Consider the following 26,633-nt stretch of genomic DNA (forward strand, 5'->3'; position numbering starts at 1 on the left):
TGAAGAGCACTAATTGGTGAAATTTGGATGGACCACTTGTTTTTATCATGCATTTATTGCTAAAATGGCTACATTAATCCTTTTACTAATGCAAGGATTTATTAACAATAGTAAAAAAGGAAAATCCAAACATAACTCTAAGATAAGTTACTGCAAAACAAGCCTCACTAACATTATAAATTCAATCATTAACCCACGTCTGAAGCTGTGGTTTTTATTTACTTGCAACGTCAGTGAGAATTTTTGTTGTAGTTTGTTTTATTCAAAGATAATAACAAGAAAAACAGGTAATAAAGTCTTAAAATCCACTTTTGCATAATCGGTAATCAAACACACGTGCAGCCCAGTGTCACCACACTCGCAGGGAACAGGGTCGTCGTAAAGTTCCACCGTTCATAGATGTCTTCATAGAGACTTACATGCCAACGACTGACCTTTGATTGTGTTATGAGGTTAAAAATTAAATATGTACATAATGAAACCTTTTAAAGGGTCTAGTTAACTCCAAATAACCACACAGAGCTTTATAAATACACAAATTGATATGGAATATTGTGTGCTGGTGACGCTGAGCTGTAGCTTCATACTCAAATACAGATATAAGCATTCGGTTTAGTCAAAACATCCCTTTAAATAAGACAAATACATTAAAGAAATTAAATAACTAGGTACACAAAATCTTGGTCAAATTCTTTTCTACATGACGAGTCGTGATGCCTCCACGTCTTCTCTCGTGGGTAAAGGGCGGAGGCCAGGTCACTTCTGCACGGCTTACTTGCAGCACTGTTGGAAGAGAGTTCAGTTATTAAAGGCTCTAGCTTTTGAGAAGCGTTTCTTTGTGCTGTTTCAGTTTGTTTCTGGTACCTTTGTGATTGTTTTCCACCTTGAAACCACGGCCAGAAGCGACGTGAGGAACACGACCACCACCCCGGCTATCATGGGCATCATAGGGAACTTCAGGGTCTTTTCTGCAGAGGAGGAGGAAGAAGACGATTAGCCCTCGTCATATATAATATATATATATAATATATATATATATATATATATATATATATATATATATATATATATATATATATATATATATAAAGAATACATATATATATATATATATATTTTTTTTTTTTTGGGCTCTAGTGGCCCTTTATTCAAGTTGCAGACAGGAAGGGGTAGAGAAAGAGAATGGGGATGACATGCAGCAACGGTGCGGAGGCCGGGAATCAAACCTGCGACCGCTGCAGGAGGACTGTATATATTTATATATATATATATATATATATATATATATATATATATATATATATATATATATATACATACATATATATATATATATACATATATATATATATATATATATATATATATATATATATATATATATATATATATATATATATATATACCTATACCGTATTTTCTGGACTATAAGCCGCACCTGTATATAAGCCGCACCCGCTCTATTTAAGAAAAAAAAAAGATATGCAAGCCGCAAATATTTATGTTGTTAGATTAGATATTTACTACATGTACAGAACGATTTTGAACTGTAAATGATGTACATGTTTGTACCTAAATAGATCCTTTCCTAACAGTGTCTTTTAACACGGCAGCAACTTTGCTGATTAAAACGGGACAGAACCAAGAGAAAATAACCGGTATTTATTTATCTGTTTGAAATCTGCTTCTACCTACTTCTATCTGCTAAAGAAGAAGTAGCGTATTCTTCTTTGCATTTATTTTGTCTTAGTTTTTATTCTAATTCCGGTTAGAGCGCCCGAGCGGTGGAAAAAAATCCACAGAATAGCCGCACCTTTGTATAAGCTGCATGGTTGAAAAACTATGAAAAAGTAGCGGCTTATAGTCCAGAAAATACGGTATATATAATATATTGGGCCGTTTTCTATATTTATATATATATATCTTTTCTATATATTTATATATATGTTTATATATATATATATATATATATATATATATATATATATATATATATATATATATATATATATATATATCCCATATATATATATGTATGCATATACCGTATTTTCCGCACTATAAGGCGCACCTAAAAGCCTTTAATTTTCTCAAAAACCGGCAGTGCGCCTTATAATGCAGTGCGCCTTATATATGGTAATTACGGTAATTTCTGTTACTGTAGTCAGGGGGATTGTGGGTAATGTAGTTGGTGTTGGTGAAGTAACGGCGCTAAAAACGTCAGGAATCGTCACAGACGTTCAAGACAACAGCAGCGACGCTGACTCGCAATTTCCTGTAGCGCAGCTCCATCAGGTAGATACGTAACTCAACCCCAGCCACTATAGTACGGTATTTTACCAGACATTTAGTGCGCCTTATAATGCGGTGCACCTTATATATGGAAAAAGTTTTAAAATACGTCATTTATTGAAGATGCGCCTTATAATGTGGTGCGCCTTATATTGCGGAAATACGGTATATGAAGCCATAAAGCGCCTAATAACAGCGCTAAACCCTCAGACGTGGCTTCAGTCCCCCCGTGCAGCCTGGTGGAGTGACCTCACCCGTCACGGTGACCTGGAACTCCTTGCTGTAGGTCCCGGGGACGGGGTGGGTCCCGTTGATGGAGTAATGCGCCGTGCACTGATATGTGCCTTCATGCAGGCTCTGGTCGGCGCGGTGGACCTGCAGCCAGCTGCTGAAGCCGTCGTTGGTCACGGTGAAGCCCCCCGCTACCAGGTCCACCACGCTGCCGTTGAGAGTCCAGGCCACGGAGGACACGGGGGGGTTGGCCCAGATGTCACACTGCAGGAGCAGCTGGGCCTCCTTCTCCACCGCGACCTGCTCCGACCCAGAGGCTTGTGGGGGATCTGAGGGGACCAGAAACACACATTAATGCCTGTCAAGTCCAGGAGGATCCACATAACTTACATCCACTTGATTTATTTATTAGATTCTACCTATCCGTATGTTTCAAATACTCCAAGCTTGTGGCCAGAAGAAATTTGTATGAATGTGTGAATGTGTGTGTATATGTATAGGTGTGTATGTGTATGTATGTCTTTATGTATGTATATGTACGTATATACACACACACACACACACATATATATATATATATATATATATATATATATATATATATATATATATATATATATATATATATATATATATATATATGTGTACAGGACTGTCTCAGAAAATTTGAATATTGTGATAAAGTTCTTTATTTTCTGTAATGCAATTAAAAAAACTAAAGTGTCATACATTCTGGATTCATTACAAATCAACTGAAATATTGCAAGCCTTTTATTATTTTAATATAGCTGATTATGGCTTACAGTTTAAGATTAAGATTCCCAGAATATTCTAATTTTTTGAGATAGGATATTTGAGTTTTCTTAAACTGTAAGCCATGATCAGCAATATTAAAATAATAAAAGGCTTGCAATATTTCAGTTGGTTTATAATGAATCCAGAATGTATGACATTTTTGTTTTTGAAATTGCATTACAGAAAATCACAATATTCTAATTTTCTGAGACAGTCCTGTATATGTAATTGTATTTTATATATAATTGTATTATATACTATATGACAATGCAACGGGGGCTGAACTTGATAAGCTTTGATTCCTTCAGTTCCTTCTCAAACTTGCACTTCATCGCAATGTGCTATTTTTTTAATATTATTATATACACCGTTTGTTTTTATGCTTGTGCATGTTTAAGACAAATCAGAATAAAATCAAAATCAATATTAACAAACAATCAAACTTAACAGAAAGACAAAACAAAAGCAGCTCCTCATTTATCCCGAACGAGCCTCTGCATCTCTGTTGGAATCAAGAACTTTGTCGGAGGGTCATACTAAAGCTCGGCTTGCAAAAATGTTTAAAACAGTGTCTGAAACAGATCAGGATAAACTACTCACATATGTTTTGGAGCTGCCCCTCTCTAGTTAAATTTTGGTCTGAGATTTTTTGAACTTTATCTAAGGTAACAGGAAGAGCCTTCACTGCCCTGTTTGGTGTGTGTCCTTCCTTGCTCCCTCTTCTGATTTTAGGTGCTGATTTTATGAAATTAAAAAAAATGACAGTGTCTGATGGGTATAAGGGCGTCTCATTTGACCTGGACCCAATGTATATATTGGGCCCTTTTTTATTTTATTTTAATTTATTTATTTTCTCTTTGGAATTATTTAATTATTTTAGCTTAAGTATTATTTGTGTATTTGATTCATTGTTGGTATTTATGTTTATTATGTAAGGTGCTAATGGGGGGGGGGGTTCTGTGAACAGCTAGAATAAAAAAACACTGGCAGCAAGCCGAGCTCAGGTGGCTTTAAATGACTTAAATGACTATATGAAGACATCTGGGACAATCTGGAGTTTAACCATGACTGAAAATGAAAGTAAATAAATAAATAAATGAATAAAGGAAAACCAAAGTAAAATAAAAATGTCCAAAATGACATGATGATGGTTATTAGATTTAATGACCGCTAGAATCAGTAATAAGAGTGAACATACAGGACTGTCTCAGAAAATTAGAATATTGTGATGAAGTTCTTTATTTTCTGTAATGCAATTAAAAAAACAAAAATGTCAAACATTCTGGATTCATTACAAATCAACTGAAATATTGCAAGCCTTTTATTATTTTAATATTGCTGATTATGGCTTACAGTTTAAGATTAAGATTCCCAGAATATTCAAATTTTTTGAGATAGGATATTTGAGTTTTCTTAAGCTGTAAGCCATGATCAGCAATATTAAAATAATAAAAGGCTTGCAATATTTCAGTTGATTTGTAATGAATCCAGAATGTATGACATTTTTCTTTTTGTAATTGCATTACAGAAAATCACAATATTCTAATTTTCTGAGACAGTCCTGTATGTGTGTATTTTATGTGTGTGACGTGTTTCCAACGTGTTTCCAGGGATCAAACTGTTTGACAAACATCTGTATTATTTATTAAAGAAAACTGCAGCATTCCTCCAGGGACTCACATGTGACGTTCAGGGTGACGGACGCCGTCTCTGACGCGTTGCTGCCCAGGTGACACGTGAACGTGGCGTCGTTATCTTCATGGATGGCGGGTGTGACGCACAAACTGCTGGAAGCCTTTTTGTTTTGCTCCCTCAGACTGACGGTGGCGCCGTTCCTGAGCCACACCAGCTCTCCGTCAGCGGCCTCCGCCGTGCAGGTCAGGGTCACGGCCCCGTTGAGCTGCACCTGAACGACGCCCGCGCCGTTGGCTCCGGGGGTCGAGGTGATGTTCACGGCTTGGGAGGAGAGGAGGAAGAAGGTTTATAGTTTATAGTTTTATAGTTTTATTTGGATCCCCATTAGCTGCAGCAAAACTGCAGCTATTATTCCTGGTGTTGACGTCTCAAAGAGTGAAGGAGTGAACACACTGCAAAAACTCACAATCTTAACAAGAATATTTGTCTTATTTCTAGTTAAAATGTCTCATTTTTAGTCAAAGAAATCTCATTACACTTAAAACAAGACTCATCACTGGAAAAAACAACAATTTTCACCTGTTTCAAGTAGATTTTCACTTAAAATGAGTCGAAAAATCTGTCAGTGAAACAAGATTTTTTTGCTTGTAATGAGAAGATAAATCTTGTCCCACTGGCAGATTTTTCTACTTATTTCAAGTGAAAATTTACTTGAAACAGGTGAAAATTGTCAAATAACAGGTTACTTTTCTGGTAATGACTCTTGTTTTAAGTGTAATGAGATAAATAACTTGTTATTTGACAATTTTCACATGTTTCAAGTAAATTTTCACTTGAAATAAGTAGAAAAATCTGCCAGTGGGACAAGATTTATCTTCTCATTACAAGCAAAAAAAATCTGGCAGATTTTTCTACTTATTTGAAGTGAAAATCTACTTGAAACAGGTGAAAATTGTTATTTATTTTTCTAGTGATGAGTCTTGTTTTAAGTGTAATGAGATTTTTTGACTAAAAATGAGAGATTTTAACTAGAAATAAGACAAATATTCCTGGTAAGATTGCACTTCCTCCAGTAGAAACATGAAGATCTTACCACATGTGCGGCTGACGAAGCAGAGCAGCAGGAGGGGAACTGGGGCTGCAGACATTAACGTCATTTTAGATCCTCTTGGATGAACCTGCGTATGAAGGAAGGGTCGTCAGAAAGAGCTCCGATGGACGTTAAAGATTATATACAAACACGGGGAAGTCTGGGTGGAGGTTTCTTCCCGTGCTTGAGTGGGTTTTGTCACGTTGGCGAGGGACCAAACACGTGATCTATTAGGATTTAACTGTAAGGGTTATCCAACCAGCCTTAGGTGGACCCCCTTTATGTGGGACTGCAGGGGCCTGCAGATCTCTGGGGGGCCCAGGGGGGGCCCAGGGGGGACTACTGATGTTGAAACTGATAAAATCCAGAAATTTTAGTGATTTTGATTGTAGAAATAATTGATTAGTGTGATCCCGGTAACCTGCATTGTGTATAATTCTCATTGCTCTTTTCTGTATATGCACAAGGGTTGGAGAGAGCTTCTTTATCTGTTCCCCCAGACCTCCGAACAGTAATTTAAATACGGTAAAACCAGTGCGTTGTATAGGATGAATAGTGCTTTATAAATGTTTTGCCTTTGCTAAAACCGAGATACTTCTGGCCAGTTTGGTTTGAACAAGTTTGATGTGAGAGTTCCAGCTAATCTTTTCTTCAATGATTACACCCAGGAATTTTATTTTCTTAACTCTTTCTATTTGGACTATCTGGATCTATTTGAATTTGAATTTGACTGTTTGATTTGTAATTTCCAAATACCATGAATTTGGTCTTACTTGTGTTTAATGATCAAACAATTTTAATATGCATTTACTTTTTTAGACACTTTTTAACTTTTTTTTCCTGATATGGAAACCGTTTTGGGAAAATGCTGGATCTGCATTCTTGGCCAGGCTTGATTTTTCCTTTTCAAAAGCTTGGGCACAGAAAAAAACATAGGATTCCATTGACTCCTTGTTTATAATGGAGCCAAGGAAATTCACAGTACCACTTCTCTTGAAATCTTAAGGTTAAGGTATAAAGTAACGTTGAGTAATATTTGGCTACTCATCTCTGCACAGCCTACCTGCAACACAGCCGTGCTGCCGTGCCGTCAGGAGCCTTCGCACAGACAGTCTTGATGATTTGCAATTACAGGCTGAGCCTACCGTTAGTTTTTAAACTGTAAAAAGTGGGGGGGACAAAAACATGATTTTGAAAAGTGGAGGGGACATGTCCCCCCTGTCCCCAGTTGAAATTGCGCCCTTGCATTTATGTATAAATTAAATAATATCGGTCCTAAAACTGACCCTTGGGGGACACCACACACAGTGTCCTTCGGATGAGACTCAAGATTACATGAAAGAAAAAAACAGTTAACATTAAACTCAAAGATTTTTCTTGATCAAATAAATCAAAACAACATAAAAGTGAGAAAAGTAGCACACTAAGAAACCATGATACTGAATATTTCTTCTTTTGAACACCTACGTAAGGTTTAATTCCACTGAAACGAAGCAGAACATGTACCTTGTGATCCCCAGGTGAGCTGGTGCAGGTGAGGGGGCACTTACCTGTCGCTGGCTGTTGCTTCCTCTAAATTCCCTCGTGTTGTGTGCGAGTGTGAGGATGTGACGGGCTCTTATACGCCCTTTAAAGCGCTTTTATAACCCCTCTCTCCGTTTAATTGGCTTCGTCATAATTTTATTTGTGTTCCTGTCTACACCCTCCCACCTGGGAATATTTTTATTCTTTTTTATTGTGGCTCTAATGTGCCAACACAAGGTAACTTTTTATTGGCAGAGACACTAAAACCTGTTGGGTGTGGATGTGAAGACGAAACCAGACTTTTAAAGGGAATCTCTTGGCGAAGCTTCCTGTCTCTCCCTGTGAGAGACAGGAAACAAAAATGTCTTGAGAAAGAATTCTGATTCATCTCCTTTTCCTGGTTCCTGGTTTCCTATATCAGATATTTAGATTCTGCAATAATCCATGGTCACATTATCAATAAAAAACTTTATTATAAACCTGAAAGGCTGACCAACAATGAGCTGATTTACAGACTGTTTATAAGGAATTAGTAATTTAAAGAGGACATATTATGTAAAAAATTATCACGATAATTTCTGGCATTTATCCCGATAACTTTCTTTCTTTCTTTCTTTCTTTCTTTCTTTCTTTCTTTCTTTCTTTCTTTCTTTCTTTCTTTCTTTCTTTCTTTCTTTCTTTCTTTCTTTCTTTCTTTCTTTCTTTCTTTCTTTCTTTCTTTCTTGCTCATTTCTTTCTTTCTTTCTTTCTTTCTTTCTTTCTTTCTTTCTTTCTTTCTTTCTTTCTTTCTTTCTTTCTTTCTTTCTTTCTTTCTTTCTTTCTTTCTTTCTTTCTTTCTTTCTTTCTTTCAGACTCATTTCTTTCTTTCTTTCTTTCTTTCTTTCTGGCTCATTTCTTTCTTTCTTTCTTTCTTTCTTTCTTTCTTTCTTTCTTTCTTTCTTTCTTTCTTTCTTTCTTTCTTTCTTTCTTTCTTTCTTTCTGGCTCATTTCTTTCTTTCTTTCTTTCTTTCTTTCTTTCTTTCTTTCTTTCTTTCTTTCTTTCTTTCTTTCTTTCTTTCTTTCTTTCTTTCTTTCTTTCTTTCTTTCTTTCTTTCTTTCTTTCTTTCTTTCTTTCTTTCAGACTCATTTCTTTCTTTCTTTCTTTCTGGCTCATTTCTTTCTTTCTTTCTTTTTTTGGAATTTTTTTGACTGTTTATCGTGAACGGTAAAATATCGGTTTTTGAGGTCTGAAAATACGTCTCAGCATTGTTTTCCAGCCCTCTTCAGAGTACAGAGATTTCTTCATATTCTCTGAGTCTTTCTACGACTGCTGTTAGAAAATGATCAAACTTGTGCCTGAACTCGGACCGGACTGTCAACTCCTCGTACTTTCTGTTCAGCTTTTGAAGTTTTCATTAATTTGTGGAGAAGTGCATCACCTTTTTCCTCTTCACGAGAGAACCATCGCACCATCCTGGCTATCCAGACGTTACACGCTTACACAGATAAAAAAACAGTATTGAGTTCATACGTTTTCTACTTCTTCCTACTCGACTCTTTTTCCAGCACAAAACATTTGCTATTATATTTATTAATTCTCGCCTACCTTGTTCTAGATGGTACATTATTATTAAGTGATTATTATTGTTCTTTTTTATGTTATTGATTTATTGTTCTGCTGTTTTATCTATTTTTTTTTGTGCGTATATTCGAAATAAAAGATATCAATCAGATACGGTGTGTCGCCATGGCAACGTAGCTGCTATTGTCAGGATTTTGAGAAGAGAGAGGACAACAAGAGTGTGACATCACTTCCTCCTGGAGATTCTGGAGCAGATTTGGCTGATCAATAGACCTTCCAGCTGAGAAATAGTTTTTTTTATCAAATATGTCATAATATTCAATCGATCGATTGATTGGGTCACGAAGATCCCAAAATCTGGACGAATAAAGACCCTTGCATTACTGATGTTTTAATGTCAAGGAAATTGATGTTTTATGTGAAGTAGAAAATAAATCATTAAAAAATTAAAAGAAAAAAAATGTCCTCTCAATATATTTGAATATTGTGATTTTCTGTAATGCAATTACAAAAAAAAAAAAGTCATACATTCTGGATTCATTACAAATCAACTGAAATATTGCAAGCCTTTTATTATTTTAATATTGCTGATCATGGCTTACAGTTTAAGAAAACTCAAATATCCTATCTCAAAAAATTAAAATATTCTGGGAATCTTAATCTTAAACTGTAAGTCATAATCAGCAATATTAAAATAATAAAAGGCTTGTAATATTTCAGTTGATTTGTAATGAATCGGGAATGTATGACATTTTTGTTTTTCTTTAATTGCATTACAGAAAATAAAGAACTTTATCGCAATATTCCAATTTTCTGAGACAGTCCTGTATATATGTATATATATATATATATATATATATATATATATATATATATATATATATATATATATATATATATATATATACTCTAAATAAATAATATAAACTGTAAATATATAGTAAGCAAGGAATCAGAGGCATCGCTTCTCCCTCTCTTACCCACTAGAGAGAAGCATTGATCAGCTGAGGAAAAAGTTCCTCATGCTGCTGTTTGCTGTTAAACAGACTATTTCTTATAGTAGTAACTCATCAGCAGACATATCTCATTATTGATCATGTGCATTATGTTATCTGTGGTTGTGTTTTCTTTAATCGTTTCATTATTTGGCATTAACTTCTTTTTAATGATATGCTGCTAGTCTTTGGTCATTTATTTCTTGAATGCATTACATACTCTGGCTCTGCGGGTTTTTGCCCCCCCCACCGCTTCAGGAATCATTATGTGTACAGTTTCATCAAAGATCGAAGGTTATTCACAGTTGCCACATGAGTAGCGGCGAAAGAAGAATGGCCCTTTTTTTTCCCTGCTGCGTTGCACAACCTGCCCGGCTCGTAACCTGTGCACACACATTTCTTCCTCCTCCAACACATCCCAACCTACAGTATTATGGTATGGCTTCCTCCAATCATGGAAATATGATCAACTACTGTGCCGAAACGCACATTATCAACGCTGCACTTCCCCACTCTGTTTGCTGGAGTAGCTTAAGATAGGTTGTGATTGAATTAACCCCGTCGCTCCGACCAGATTATTTATGAACATATCAAGGGTTAAAGGGATAAAGGCAGGTTCCTTGGCTCATGTGACCTGTGTTTTTTTTCTTTACGCAGAAACTACACAAGGAGGGCAAACGTGGGATCAAGTGGGAGTCAAAGTGCAACTGGGAGGCAGATAAGATCTGCCGACTCGCAAACATCCATGCATGCAGCTGATCGAAGCCATCAAAGCTCCACGCACGTGCGGCATTCCTTGACAGCTTTACTCCTGAGCCCTGGAAAAGCCCTCACACACACACACACACACACACACACACACTCACACACACACACACTCCGTGTATTAGCTCCCACAGTAACTCTGAATCAATTAATATCCATTTGACCCCTCGGTCAGTGGACCGCCACGGACTGTCTGTCCAAGTTTTGTGTGTTTTTATGCAGATGATACTGTTACTGTACATATGTAATCACCCCCTAAACTCCCCCACCCTCCCAATCCAGGGTTAAAGTACCTTATTTCTTCTCTTTGTGTTGTTTGCATGTATTAGCAATTACACTAAGAAGTTACACTCCCTCAAACAACATTGAGCAATCAATAACTTTAAAGATGGTGAGCGTGTTGTGCTTCTAAACCCGGATAGGCCACCCCCCTCTCCCTCTCTCCCTCCCTCCATCCCTCCCTCCTTCCACACTCCCTCGGCAGTTCTGTAGCTTTTTCTTCCTCCTCTTTCCCTCCTGTGTCCTCCGTTCCCCCGTTTGAATGGAGCGGCTGGGTTCGTTGGAGACCGCACACCCCTCGCCGGGCGCCGTGCCCGTCGCCCGAGCTCCTCCGGCGAAGGCGACGGGGCCTCCGGGGGACGAGGAGCCAGCGGGGGCCAGCTCCAAACTCTTTTGGTGCTCGTGTGTGAAGCGTTGGCTGCCGCCGGCCTACAGGGACGAACTGTACCACGTCCTGCGACTCACGGGCCCGTTGGTGAGTAGGCAGACGCTGCAGGGACCGGTGTTTTGCCATTCCATGCTCCCTGCCAGAAAATGCTACTTTGTGTTTCTGCGCATGCGCACAGTCGATTTTCAAAGTTTGCATCATTTCTTGCACGATGTAAAAAGGATAATATGGGATGTCGAGTATTTGATCCTTCAAAATCCACTACCCATGACATGAATTGCATTATACTTTGTGAAAATTATAGGATAAAGAGAGAAAAAAAACAATTCTATCGCTTTATTTGATATTCATTCGACTATTCACCTTTATTTAACCAGGCAGGTCATTTATAACACATTCTTATTTACAATGACGGCCTGGCAAGAGACAAGGACCACTTGGGGGGAAACGGACGTGGTTTAAGGAGTAAAACACAATAAAATTGTAGCTCTACAAAGGTAGAAAACCATTAGGGAGCATTTTTTGGCAAACACCAGCTCACCTGTTTCAGTCCTCTCTCTGCACAAGTGCTGCTAAATCTTTACCCAGTCAAGACTTGTGAACTATTATGTGCATTGACTGCAAAATCAGGCCTATACTTACAATGTATGACAGCAATCTTTACTTCGCATGACTGTCTTGCAGCAACTTTGCTGAGTAATGTTAAGCTGCCTGAGTGCAGGCGACAGCAACACGCTGCTCCATCAGTGACGGTCTCTGTTTCCACAGCTGCTGTCTCGGATCCTGAACTTCCTCCTGCCGTTTGTTATCACCATATTCTGCGGTCACATCGGCAACGCGGAGCTGGCTGGATATGCCCTGGCCTCAGCGGTAGGACCCAGACCAAGCGCTTTGAGCGGTGCTAAGACGGTGCCAAGCGGGTGTTTGTCAGTGCCTTTTACTCTGAGCCCAGACAGCAACTAAGTAAACATCAGGGGAAAACACACAGTTACATTGTAAACCAAGGTCGACTGGAACATATTAAGCAACTTGTTATTAAACAACTTGCATGATGGTACAAGCGTATGTACCAATGTTCCACCAAAGCTCTGTGACCTTTAGAGGAGCACATGTGTAATGTGAAGCCGGATATTAAAGGAGCTGTATGTAAGAGCAATAATAAAACAAATCATAAAATTACCCCGATATGTCAACAGACATTTAAAAATCATGTTCATTTCAAATACTTATGTCACTGACAACAGCACTCAAGCCAGGATATTCCAGTTTAAAAAGAGGAGTTGCAGCCCTCAACTGATGTTTATGTTGTCATTTTTTGTTTTGGCCTGAAGCTCCACCCTCCACCTATCTCCCAATCACCAAGTCAGTATTGTTTCTGAAGCTCCACCCTCCACCTATCTCCCAATCACCAAGTCAGTATTGTTTCTGAAGCTCCACCCTCCACCTATCTCCCAATCACCAAGTCAGTATTGTTTCTGAAGCTCCACCCTCCACCTATCTCCCAATAACCAAGTCAGTATTGTTTCTGAAGCTCCACCCTCCACCTATCTCCCAATCACCAAGTCAGTATTGTTTCTGAAGCTCCACCCTCCACCTATCTCCCAATCACCAAGTCAGTATTGTTTCTGAAGCTCCACCCTCCACCTATCTCCCAATCACCAAGTCAGTATTGTTTCTGAAGCTCCACCCTCCACCTATCTCCCAATCACCAAGTCAGTATTGTTTCTGAAGCTCCACCCTCCACCTATCTCCCAATCACCAAGTCAGTATTGTTTCTGAAGCTCCACCCTCCACCTATCTCCCAATCACCAAGTCAGTATTGTTTCTGAAGCTCCACCCTCCACCTATCTCCCAATCACCAAGTCAGTATTGTTTCTGAAGCTCCACCTCCACCTATCTCCCAATCACCAAGTCAGTATTGTTTCTGAAGCTCCACCCTCCACCTATCTCCCAATCACCAAGTCAGTATTGTTTCTGAAGCTCCACCCTCCACCTATCTCCCAATCACCAAGTCAGTATTGTTTCTGAAGCTCCACCCTCCACCTATCTCCCAATCACCAAGTCAGTATTGTTTCGGCATCCGGGTTGCCAGCTCGGCTCTAATTATCACAGCCATGGCAGCCTACGTTCCTGCTGCATTCTGCAGCCTACCTGGCAACCTCTGGTCGGGGGGAGGAGGTGGAGGGTACACGCCGCTCAACAATATTTTGAAAGTGACTGCAGTACCAGTTTTGGCCATTTCTTACAGACGGCTCCTTTAAATCCATGCTCCGATCATAACCGGTGCGTTTTCTGTTCCCGCCAACATTTCTAAAAACCGTCTTTCTCAAAATCAGTCTGAAACCAGTCGAATCAGTCAATCCACATAGGCGTCATAGTTCAGATCAATACATTCGGTGCTGTATTGACGTCATATAACTGGACTCACTCTGCCACCAAAAACGTTTAGAGCAGGGGTGTCAAATGTGCGGCCCGTGGCCGCACATGCGGCCCGCGAGAAGTTTCCAATGCAAAATCGAAATGTTAATTTACTAAAAAGGAAGGCATAAATAATTGCCATGAATCGCAGCATATCCGATAATATATTTCTTCTACAAATCCATCGTTATTCCCAGTACTCGAGTTGAGGGGGGATGAGGGGGGATGGCATCCCCCCCTGAAATAAAAACGGTCCAAATCATCCCCCTGTAAAACTGCCATCCCCCCTTTCCATCCCTTATGTCATTTCATCAATGAATGTGGTTTTACTGCTATTTCAACATTTAGAGTCATCACCAGAAAAATAACACCAGAAAAATAACTTATTTGACAATTTTCACCTGTTTCAAGTCAATTTTCACTTGAAATAAGTAGAAAAATCTGCCAGTGGGACAAGATTTATCTTCTCATTACAAGCAAAAAATCTTGTTCCACTGGCAGATTTTTCTACTTATTTCTAGTGAAAATCTACTTGAAACAGGTGAAAATTTTTGTTTTTTCCAGTGATGAGTCTTGTTTTAAGTGTAATAAGATTTTTTTTACTAAAATTTTAACTAGAAATAGGTCAAATATTCTTATTTTGAGTTTTTGCAGTGATCCATTGTACTTATCCTGTGAAGGACAGAGTCATATTGATAAGTTCAGAAAAGTGTTTTTTATTTTTGTGTTTTGATGTATTTGATGTAAGCCCAGTGGATATTTAAAGCTTACAGAAGGCTGCATTTAACTGCTGCTATGTCATTCCTGCAGTATTTCTGCAGGTGTTTTGGTCACTGCTATTATTTGTAATATATTATATTATTTGTAATCAGCACAAATGATCTGTCCCCATATGATAAAATCCACCATCCCCCCTGATTTTCTTTTACAACTCGAGTACTGCTTGTGCGCCCTTTGATATGGGACACATGTCACAAAGGTAGAGTGTCTCAACTGTCTCAAGCTTTAGTCTACAGTATAATGATAACAAGGCCACATATTCTCAGGCAATTTATAGCCATTAAAGATAAATACAATGTGAGTACAAGGACTTTATAACACCACCTTTTCCTCAACTTTCAGACCATTAACTTCACCACCACTTCAACAGGCTACGGCCTCGGCGTGGCCTGTGACACGCTCATTTCACAGGTGAGGAGTCTCAGGTATCCCTCCATTAGAGCCGGTTGATGAATAAACAGAAAAAACATCTTCATTGAAACCAAGAGGTCAGTTTTTCTTGCTGGGTTTTGCAGACGTTCGGCGGTAAGAACCTGATGCGGGTTGGAGTAATACTCCAGAGGAGCGTGCTGATCCTGCTGCTGTTCTGCCTGCCCTGCTGGGGTCTCCTCATCAACGCTCACAACATCCTCCTCCTCATGCACCAGGAGGGAGAGGTGGCCAGGTAAATCCATAAAACCCACGTGCTGCCCTCAAATTCTGTATACAGATAATTAGAATATTGTGATTTTCTGTAATGCAATTACACAAAAAAAAAATGTCATACATTCTGGATTCATTACAAATCAACTGAAATATTGCAATCCTTTTATTATTTTAATATTGATGATCATGGCTTACAGCTTAAGAAAACTCAAATATCCTATCTAAATAATAAAAGGCTTGCAATATTTCAGTTGATTTGTAATGAATCCAGAATGTATGACATTTTTTTTTTGTGTAATTGCATTACAGAAAATAAAGAACTTTATCACAATACTCAAATTTTCTGAGACAGTCCTGTAATTGTGTTTTAAGGCAAGGCAAGGCAAGGCAAGTTTATTTGTATACCACAATTCAACACAAGGTAATTCAAAGTGCTTTACATCAACATTAAAAGCAGCAAGACGACAGATGAAGAAGCGACAAAATTAGTGGAGCCAATTAGAGAAGATGAAATAAAAGAAATTATAGCTAAACTCAAAAACAACAAATCACCAGGAGCAGATGGTTTTACGGGAGAATATTATAAAGTTTTAGTGAGTGACCTCGCCCCGGTATTATGTAAGCCGGTATATAACTATGTTCTGAATTCAGGTGATCCCCCAGACTCGTGGTCGGAAGCTATTATCTAGGCCCTCCAGAAAAACGCGATTACGCGATCGCATAATTCATTGCATAATCAACCAAATGGCGCAGATTACGCGGGGATAGATTTATTCCTAAAAGGGCGCATATTTCCCGCGATAATTGCATATGTCCGCGCTAAATATGCGATTATGCAGGGATTATGCGGGGCTCGCTTGATTTCACAATTCACATTTTCGCATAAAGTTTGGAAAAGGGGTAAGTGTTGTGAGGGACATGTCGGGACGCCCAGTCGCGACGTGCGGGACCCGTCTGGACTCTGGTCTCCGCGCTGACCGCTGACCGCGTACCACTGCGCACGCTGCGCACGCTCTCTGGCTTGTCCCCTCACCGCGCCGGTGCGCCCGGCAATCACCCGAGCACCGAGCCGCGGGCTGGAGGGAGAGAGACGGCCGGCCTCCGGGCCGCCACCGCCCCGCTCTCCACCTGCGCTCTCCTTTTTTTTTTCGTCTACGACCTCAGATCAGACGAGACAGCCCGCTGAATTAAGCATATTACTAAACGGAGGACAAGAAACTAACAAGGATTCCCTCAGTACAATCAGCATTCTTTTAATCTGTGTTCTTATGTATTGAGTGTTGTATGTTTTTATCATGGACCTCGAGTCTGACTAATAAACGATGATGATGATGATGATGAGTAGCGGCGAGCGAAGAGGGAAGAGCTCAGCGCCGAATCCGCAACTTCCTGCATATTTTGCAACTTTCCGCATATTCCGCAACTTCCAGCATATTCCGCAATTTCACCGCATAAAAGCACATAAAAAACCCGCACATTTAACCGCATAATCAATGATTTTAGCCCGCATAATCAATGATTTTAGCCCGCATAATCAATGATTTTAGCCCGCATAATCAATGATTTTTGCCCGCGTTTTTCTGGAGGGTCTAATTATCACAGTACTACATAAAGAGGGGAAGGATCCCTTGCAGTGTCCTAGTTATCGTCCCATAAGCCTTTTGTGTGTGGACTATAAAATATTAACGTCAATCATAGCAACCAGAATACAAAAATACATAAAGAAATTAATTAAACCGGACCAGACAGGATTTATTACAGGACGCCATGGAACAAGTAATATAAGGAGGGTGTTTAAATATACAGTCAATAGCAATAAAAAATAGACAGTCTTCGATGCTTCTCAGCTTAGACGCGGAGAAAGCATTCGATAGAATTGACCTAGAATTTCTTGAACATACGCTATTAGAAATGGGCTTTGGAGAAAAATGTACCAGTTGGATTTGTTTGCTTTATAAAGATCCCAAATCGAGAGTGAAGATTAATGGTCATTGTTCTGATTTCTTCAGGGTGGAGAGGGGTGTGAGACAGGGAGACTCGCTGTCGCCGATCCTTTTCGCGATTAGCATTGAACCTCTAGCAGAGGCTATTCGCCAAAATGAGGAGATTCAAGGGCTGACGGATGAGGAAGGGTCGGTTCATAAAATAGCACTTTTTGCGGATGACATTTTGGTTATGATAAAACACCCACTTAACTCTATTCCAGCACTCATCCGTTGTCTTGGTGAATATGGGGAAATCTCAGGTTACAAAATTAATCAAAATAAATCAGAGGCAATGATGATCTCGGGAAATTGGCCCGTGCAACTAAATAATGTTGTCTCTTTTCGTTGGTCCAAGCAAGGATTTCGATACTTGGGAATTGTCATCACACCCCATCCCACGCAACTATTCAAAGCCAATTATGATAAACTAATTACACAAATAAGAGGTGACATGACACGTTGGGAGATCCTTCCTCTTTCTCTATTTGGTAGGGTTGAGACAACAAAAATGAATATACTTCCGAGACTCCTGTTTTTATTTCAAGCTTTACCGGTAAAAGTTCCAGTCTCTTTCTTCAAGACATTAAATAAATTGATCTCTAAATTCATTTGGCAGAACAAAAGACCCAGAATAAGACTTAAAACCTTGACCTTAGCAAAAGATAAGGGGGGTTTGGGCTTGCCCGATTTAAAAAACTATTATTGGGCTGCTCAGGTGACTGCAATAGTGTCTTGGATAGCGAAAGACGAGGAAACGGGTTGGGTTGTACTGCCGTTTATTAGTATTAAATCTATTAACAGACTTAAGATTGAGAATGAATGGATCAAACACACCCTGAAAGTGTGGGATACAGTTAAAAAATGGTTAGGGGGCCCAAATTCAATCTTGAGAGCCATGCCGATTTTAGGTAATCCAGAGTTCCCCCCTTCAATAGGGGATGGTGGGTACCGAATATGGGCTAATAGGGGACTTATCACAATAAATCAATTATTTGATGGTACAGTGATTAAATCATTTAAACAACTTCAGGAACAATTTGGACTTGTATCAAATGATTTATACAGATATTTCCAAATAAGACACTATCTGACAAGCCACACGGAGAGAGAGACAGTTAGTAAAAGTCCAAATAAAATTGAACAATATTTTATTTCTATAATAGAGAAGGGTATCCCAAATAAAAAGCATGTATCTCAGATATATAAAAGAATCTCAACTGATACACAAAACACACTGAATATTAAGGAAAAATGGGAATTGGAACTAAATATTTTAATCGAAGATAGTCTGTGGGAAGAATTATGTATGGACAGTCACAAGGGATTAAATAGTCAATTATGGAAAGAGTTTGATTGGAAATTAAAAATGAGATATTTTAACACTCCCCTGAATATTTCTTTGTTTGTCAAGACACCTTTGATTGAAATGTGTTGGAGGAATTGTGGAGGAATTGGGGATAACACACATATCTTTTGGGATTGTCCAATAATTCAAGTGTTTTGGAAAAATGTTGAAGCAGAAATGAAAAATATTGTTAAGGTAAATGTTCCTCTGGATCCTATAGTGTATTTGTTGGGAGCTGTAGCAAAGGAAACGTATAACGCAGAACAGAGATATATACTGCAGATTTTGTTACTGATTGCCAAGAAAATTATTACTGTGAATTGGAAGGACAGTAAATCACCGACAGTAACACAGTGGAAGCAGAGACTGAAGCAGGTTTACATAATGGAACAGATGACCGCAAGGCTACAAATGAAAATGGACACTTTTGACCAAAGATGGGGAGATGTTGTGTTGTATTTGGATACTGATAGAAATAGGTTGTAGTAAAAGAAGGGGAATTGTCTTAATAAGTAATCTTGCTGTCTGTATTAATGTCGACTTAATATGCACTTTTTGATTGTCGGTGTATGGGGGAAAAGTTCTGTTATTTGTGAAAAAGGAAAAAATAAAAAGTTATAGAAAAAAAGCAGCAAGACATAATTAAACAGTAAATAACAAATAAAATGAAATAAAATTATAAGAAAAGAGGTAAATAATAAGAAGCACAAGTTGTTGAAAAGTAAGGGCAGTAGAGTCCAGCAGGTAAACATCACATTCTTAAAATGGCAAGAATTACGTTTCTATACGGTCAAAACGTACAAAGACCGGGTCAAATACAGTATTACAAAAGTAATCTGTAACAATTCGTACAGTGAATTAAACCAATTTGACAATTCTACGTCACAATTCCTGCATTCAGGGCTTATATATAAGAAGCAAACAAAAGAGAGCGTCTCTTTATCTTTAGTGCCGCGGCTGTAATTCTTATCAGCAGTGCTGACTGACATTTGTTTTATCTCGCTTTGTATCTTTATATTGTTCAACATTCAATGCACTTTTACCAAGTTGTTAGATCTACGTTCTGACCTCAAGTGCAGATTTCCAACTTTTCATTGCTTTGTGTTTTATGTTCACTTTATGGATTTAACAGTAAGGATCAAAGCAACGGGGAGGGAGGGGGGGGGGGGAATTCTCAGGGATGTTTCTGCTCAACTCCGTGAAAAATACTTCGTTTTACTTTGTTTTTCTGTGTAAATCTTGTGTTCTTTATAACACATGAAATTTGAATAACTTCGGTGGAGGGTTTTTTGCCTCTTCCTGCACCTATAGTATTTATATTTGATATTTCCTGTATATTTTTAAAACTGTGCAAAACAATAAACTAAACTAAACTAAATTAAATGATTTCCCCTGCTTATTTTCAGGATTGCGCAGCTCTACGTGATGGTGTTCATTCCAGCTGTTCCAGTGAGTGCAATGCATGTGTATGTTGCTCCTTTTTCCATCCAAATGCAAAACATGTTTGTAAATTATAATAGAATAGAATAGAATAATCTGGATCAATCAATCAGAAAGGGGAAAGCACTACAAGATACACCTTAGCAATGACAGTTTATGCTAGCAGAGCATGTCGGGATGCACGTTTTTTTAGGATAAACCCCAGATATTTGTGTTTTTTCTGTGTCCATCTCATCGCTTGGGGACAGCGTTAATAAAGATATGTGCACTGAGAGAAACATATGCAGGGATGAGATGAAATAAGCACCATAAAACGTGTTAGGAGGATAGAGAGGGACAGAAATCATCCCACAAGTCACCAAAGTACACAATCCAGGGTCGATATTTTTACATTTTAAGATATTTCATTGAGTCCCTTATAAAGTCTTTTAAAGTGTCATGAATAGGCATGACAACATTACAAAGAAGTCAAAGCTTTTTGCATCTTAAATATGAAACGCATGACATAAAATAAAGGATATTTTAGGTTTCAATTGCATGCAGATAAAGAAAAGTCCGTGTAAGAACTGCAGCTTTCCAGGATAATGATTAGAGCTTTTTTAATTTGACGTTTGCTGATTTACATTTAATAATAATAATAATAATAATAATACATTTTATTTATATAGCACTTTTAAAAGATCTCAAAGACGGTTCGCAGACACAAAGATAAAACATCGAGAGCAAGGAAATTAAAATAAAAAACTACAGGATAAAAAGATAAGAGATAAAAGATAAGATAAAGGATAAGAAACAAATCACACATTAAAAGCTGTTCGGAAGAGGTGAGTTTTGAGTTCTTATGTCTATGTTATATTCACTCTTCAACATGACTGATGACATCACGAGCAGACGTGCATATTCAACACTCTACTGCAGCATGCTCATAAGATAATTGATAATTGATAATTGAAGGTATTGATAACGAAGCTGCAGAATCTCTCTCATGGTTCCATGACCTTCACTTCTCCTTGTTACAGGCCATGTTCCTACACCTGCTGCAGGTTTCCTACCTTCAGAACCAGGTAAGACGACGAGGGCGTGTTTCAGTAGGACGTTCTTCCTTTTCAAATCAAACACAGGAAAATAAAAGAGGGACCGGATTGCTTCATGTTGCTGAAATAACTCTCCAATCACTGTCTGGAGGTACACCTGTACCTGGTGTACCGACACTGAGGAGTTTAAGCATACCGGTACATTTCATCAGGTATACGAGGTCCATCTTCATGTATAGTCATTAAACTATACATGAAGTATAGTATATAGTATAGGTGTATTGTTTTAATTGCTGATTCATGTCAGCACACAGTGGAACAAAACTTTGTTTTTAAGATAATGTATCTTCATTTTTTATGGCAATTTCATGTTTGGAGCCATAATCAGGTGAAATACAGGAGCAGAGGTAGATAGAGTAGCCAAAAATTGTACTCAAGTAAAAGTACTGTTACTTCAGAATAATATGACTCAAGTACAAGTAAAAAGTAGTCATCCAAATAATTACTTGAGTAAAAGTAAAAAAGTACTTGGTGAAAAAACTACTCAAGTACTGAGTAACTGTTGAGTAACGTCTGATTTATTTTTTTAACACAACCATTCAAACTAAAATTAAATCAATAAAATAATAAAATAAATTAAAATGTATAAAAAATTTAAAATAGCTTAAATTAAAATAATCTTAAAGTAAATTCAAGTACTTTAATACATAATAAAATAAATAAAATAATAACAGAATAAAAAAAATTAATTAAGCACAGATAGCACAAAATTTCAAGCCTTTGTACTTTTCTTTTTTAACCAGAACTAGAACAAGCCCATGAACTCATAGAAACTCTGTGTGTGTTTGAGTCTGTGTAAATGTGACAAAACATGCAAAAACAAACATTTTTCCCAAAGAATCACTCAGTGATGTCATGAGATTGACGCGTACGTGGATAAAAGGGATAAAAGAAAAGTAACAGCTCAACGTAGCCTAATGTAGCGGAGTAAGAGGAACAGTTTCTCCTTCACAAATCTACTCAAGTAAAAGTAAAAAGTATAGTGATTCAAAACTACTCCTAAAAGTACAACATTTCCCAAAACTTACTCAAGTAAATGTAACGGAGTAAATGTAACTCGTTACTACCACCTCTGGTCAGCACACAGTGGAACAAAACTTTGTTTTTAAGATAATATATCTTCATTTTTTATGGTAATTTCATGTTTGGAGCCATAATCAGGTGAAATACTGGAGGTAATATTGCATGATGTGTTTCAGACATGCAGGAACTCCTTAGAATCAGTTTCACAAACAGCTTTATTTGACGTGATGTGAAACGTTCCCAGGACTCAGAATTTCACTTCATGGCTTTTTTTAAAACCCTTGTGCTGTCTTTGGGTCAAGGGAGGGTGAAGGGAGAAAAGAAGGAATGAAGGAAGGAAGGAAGTAAGTAGGAAAGGGAGCAAGGAAGGGAGAAAAGATGGAAGGAAGGAAGAAAGGAAGGAAGGAAGGAAGGAAGGAAGGAAGGAAGGAAGGAAGGAAGGAAGGAAGGAAGGAAGGAAGTGAGGAAGAAATGAGAAAAGAAGGAAAGAAGGAAGGGAGTAGGAAAGGGAGTAAGGAAGGGAGAAAAGATGGAAGGAAGGAAGGAAGTCAGGAAGGAAGGAAGTGAGGAAGAAAGGAGAAAAGAAGGAAAGAAGGAAGGAAGTAGGAAAGGGAGTAAGGTAGGGAGAAAAGATGGAAGGGAGGAAAGAAGGAAGGAAGGAAGTGAGGAAGAAAGGAGAAAGGAAGGAAAGAAGGAAGGGAGTAAGGAAGGGAGAAAAGATGGAAGGAAGGAAGGGAGAAAAGATGGAAGGAAGGAAGGAAGGAAGGAAGGAAGGAAGGAAGGAAGGAAGGAAGGAAGGAAGGAAGGAAGGAAGGAAGGAAGGAAGGAAGTGAGGAAGAAAGAAGAAAAGAAGGAAAGAAGGAAGGAAGTAGGAAAGGGAGTAAGGAAGGGAGAAAAGATGGAAGGAAGGAAAGAAGGGGGAAAACATGGAAGGAAGGGAGAAAGGAGAAAAGAAGGGAGAAAAGGAAAGAAAGAAGGGATGGAAGAAGGAGGGAATGGAGAAAATAAGGAAAAAGGAAAGAAAAGCAAAGAAGGCAATAAAGGAACGAATGACGAAAGGGAGGTAGGAAGAAAAAGGAGTAAAGGAGGGTAAAAAAGGAGGAAAAGAGGAAAGGGAGAAGGAAGGAGAGAGCAGGAGGAAAGAAGGATAGAAGAATTGGGTCATTTTGACCCAAAGACAGCACAAGGGTTAAGTCTAGATTCCTTTTGGGGAAACAAATGCATGAGCAACCCCCAGTAAATGATGTGTTGTCTCTCTTTTCCTGTTCTTTTCCTGACTTCCTTGTCCTGTTTGTGTGTCAGGGAATCATTCTGCCCCAGATGTACACAGCAGCAGCAGCCAACGTCTTCAACCTGGGGATCAACTTTCTCTTAATCACCGTACTCGAGCTGGGGGTCATGTAAGTTCCCCCCCTAACTTTTGATATCAGGTCTTAAAGGTATTGTGACATAATTTTTAACATGCTTTTAACACTATTAAAAGTCTTGGCCAATATCCCTCAAATGTGTCTAAAAGAGTGTAACAAGAAAAACTTCACTCTAGTACTCCATGCCTGGCTTTTTATGACGGTGTTTTTTTGCGCCGTGAAAAACGCTTCCTTTTCCCCCTTTCCTGTCAATCATTGCTCCGCTCCTCCTCCAAACCTCCTCCAACCAACTGCTACACACTTCTGCCGTCTCCACACACACGCGCGCACCGAACCACAAACACCCACACACACAGCCCAGACAGGGCGACTACAGCCTGGGGATGTCCGTGACCAGAGGACTGGAAGCACCGTAGCTCCCCGCAAGCAATACGCTAACAGCGGCGTCGGAGAGTTAAGCCGGGAGCGACAGGCGAAGCATGCACGGAAAAGCAGCACGGCAAAGCAGTCCACTGCAAACAATCACAAAAATAAAGGCATGCGAAGCAGCACTGTCCCCTTATCTTAAGTCCAGTCAGTGGCCGCGGGTCTTTTTAGCAGTTTTCCTCCGGTGATTAGAACAAAAGAGGCTCTAAACAGCTCCGTGTTAAGCCTGATTTATGGTTCCGCGTTAAATCGACGCAGAGCCTACGCCGTAGGGTTCAGCGTAGGGTGCGCGTCGCCGCGTAACCCTACGCCGTAGGCTCTGCGTCGGTGTAACGCGGAACCATAAATCAGCCTTTATGGTGCGCTGGAGAGGAGAGGAGGCAGGGAGCTGGGTGGAGGGGGCGGTGATTTAGCGGGTCGTTACGTAACGATCCGCCACCAAACCAGGTGCGCCGTTTTTGCACAGTTATGCGGAAAATCCCAGAAAGCACACAATACACTGAATGTTAAAAGTTTGTTTTTTTGGGGTGTAATTGATGTCAAGACACCCAACAAAACACAAAACATCAAGAAAAATTTGTTTTTCATGTCACAATACCCATATAAGATCAAACACACTTCTCAAACGGTCTTAGCTTGAGAAACGGAGCGACTTAGCCGTCCAAGGAGGAGAGGAATTTGGGTGAATACGTGGACGTTTGGAGAGAGGAGGAGGTCAGAGAAGTCTATTCAGCCATCCCGGCATGGTGCCGTTTGTTCTGTTTTACAAATTGATTCAGCAGTGGGAGAAAGTTTGTTTTTTTTCAACTTTATTTAGAATCCAAAGCAGCTCAGGGCAGAGAGAGAACTGTGACAGGAGTTCATCGTCTTCCAGCTGGATAAACATTAGATCCATCAGGGTGTCTCTCCTCTCCCTCCCACCCCCCAATCAGACACCCAGCTGCTCGCTGCCGAGGCTTCACTTCCACCTTCCCCTATTAGTCTAGGAACAAGTCCTCAAAAAAGGGCTTTAGTTTTCCAGATACCCCTACCCGAGGTAGAATCAACCACAACAATGATTTTTATTATCTTTAGGGTCTCCTATTAGTTCAGCCACCTGGCATTCCCCTCTCCAAATATGAAAAAAAGAAAAAAAAAAGAGTACAAAAAAGTAAAAATTCCCCTCTCCAAAAATGAAAAAAAAAAGTACAAAAAAAGTAAAAAAACAGAATATACAAATTTATATATATATATATATATATATATATATATATATATATATATATATATATATATACCAACATGTTCGAAACGGAGTAGGATTGAAGTAAACACAGTAACCCTTTCTTTTACAGTACAGTAATAACCAGGTAATACCATGGTAATTACAATGTAATTACCTAGTAGTACCTTGTATTTACAAGGTAATTACATGGTAACTACCGGGTGATTTACCCAGTAAGTACTAGGCAATTATTAAGTATTTTCTTGTACCATGTAATTATGTGTATTTACCATGTAATTACATGGTAAATACCTGGCTGTTTAAACTTAACATTACTAGGTAATTACAAAGACATTAGATGGGAACTATGAGGGAAATTACAGGTATTTACTAAGTTAATATTGGTAACTACCAGTAAATTTTCCATGTAATTACTCTGAAATTACATGAATTATTTCTAAGTAAGTACCAGGTAATTACTAAGTATTTTTCTGCAAACTACCAGGAAATTATAACCTATATTTGAGGAAGTTACCAGCTAATTACACTCTAATGACCATGTAGTTACCTTGTATTTACTATACATTTCATGGATAACTACCGGGTATTTACCCATTCATTATTGATTTATGTATTATCAATGGATTGGTGCAGGTACCCCCGAGGGTGTAAATGACTCTATTGACCTTGTAATTAACCTGATAGTTACCATGTTTTACCTGGCAATTGGCAGGTACTTACCTTGTAGTTACTTGCCCAGTAATTCTATTTCCTAAGTATTTACCCAATAAGTACAGAAATGTTTTACTTTTACTCAGTATTTAAAGTGAAACTGGACTGTAAAAGAAAGCGTGTGTTGTTTCCATAATATTACCTGGTAATTGTAGATTATAATTATAAAGATTTGAACAATTGGCAAAATGTCGGATAATTAGCTCCCCTTTACCCCGCAATTAGAAAGTTGGACCACACCCCCTCACACACACCCCCTCACACACACCTCCTCACACACCACCACCACCTTGTAACAAATACGCCAAAACAGGTGATCTGTCAAAGACTTTTCTTTTTCATCAAAAGGATAAAGAAAAAAATACAAAGTTCTGTATAAAAACATATTGTACAGTGTAAAACGTATTGCATAGTGTAAAACATAAAACTAGGCACAGTGTTGAAAATATAGGTACATTCAGTCAAATCAATGCAACAAATAAAAAATACAGTGCATTCAATAACGATATGACAACATATTTAGATCTCAAACTGGCATGTCAAGGACCCCAGTATTATCTGCATTTGGCCATCACCCTTAATCTAAATTTTTTTTCCAGAGACCCTCACAGAAGCAGAT

General features: G+C 38.6%; 2 protein-coding genes across 2 annotated transcripts in view; one reads left to right on the plus strand and one right to left on the minus strand.

The window, feature by feature from the left end:
• Nucleotides 1-240: 240 nt before the first annotated feature.
• On the minus strand, nucleotides 241-6,189 carry tmigd1 (transmembrane and immunoglobulin domain containing 1). Its single transcript, XM_061739207.1, has 5 exons — nucleotides 6,047-6,189; nucleotides 4,999-5,274; nucleotides 2,547-2,852; nucleotides 865-968; nucleotides 241-783 (listed from the first exon to the last, which is right to left on the minus strand). The coding sequence occupies exons 1-5, from the start codon at nucleotides 6,108-6,110 to the stop codon at nucleotides 772-774; spliced, it is 762 nt and encodes a 253-aa protein (XP_061595191.1). The 5' UTR covers nucleotides 6,111-6,189; the 3' UTR covers nucleotides 241-771.
• A 5,204-nt stretch (nucleotides 6,190-11,393) lies between these two features.
• slc47a1 (solute carrier family 47 member 1) overlaps nucleotides 11,394-26,633 on the plus strand; it is a 40,717-nt gene continuing 25,477 nt past the window's right edge. Inside the window, exons 1-7 of the mRNA XM_061740624.1 lie at nucleotides 11,394-11,642; nucleotides 12,324-12,425; nucleotides 15,096-15,164; nucleotides 15,269-15,417; nucleotides 20,135-20,177; nucleotides 21,188-21,232; nucleotides 23,588-23,685. Of these exons, the coding sequence (XP_061596608.1) occupies nucleotides 11,430-11,642; nucleotides 12,324-12,425; nucleotides 15,096-15,164; nucleotides 15,269-15,417; nucleotides 20,135-20,177; nucleotides 21,188-21,232; nucleotides 23,588-23,685 (719 nt within the window). The 5' untranslated portion in view covers nucleotides 11,394-11,429. The remainder of the gene's footprint in view (nucleotides 11,643-12,323; nucleotides 12,426-15,095; nucleotides 15,165-15,268; nucleotides 15,418-20,134; nucleotides 20,178-21,187; nucleotides 21,233-23,587; nucleotides 23,686-26,633) is intronic.

Source organism: Cololabis saira, chromosome 14 (genome assembly GCF_033807715.1).
Source record: "Cololabis saira isolate AMF1-May2022 chromosome 14, fColSai1.1, whole genome shotgun sequence".
In the NCBI taxonomy this organism is placed as follows: domain Eukaryota; kingdom Metazoa; phylum Chordata; class Actinopteri; order Beloniformes; family Belonidae; genus Cololabis; species Cololabis saira.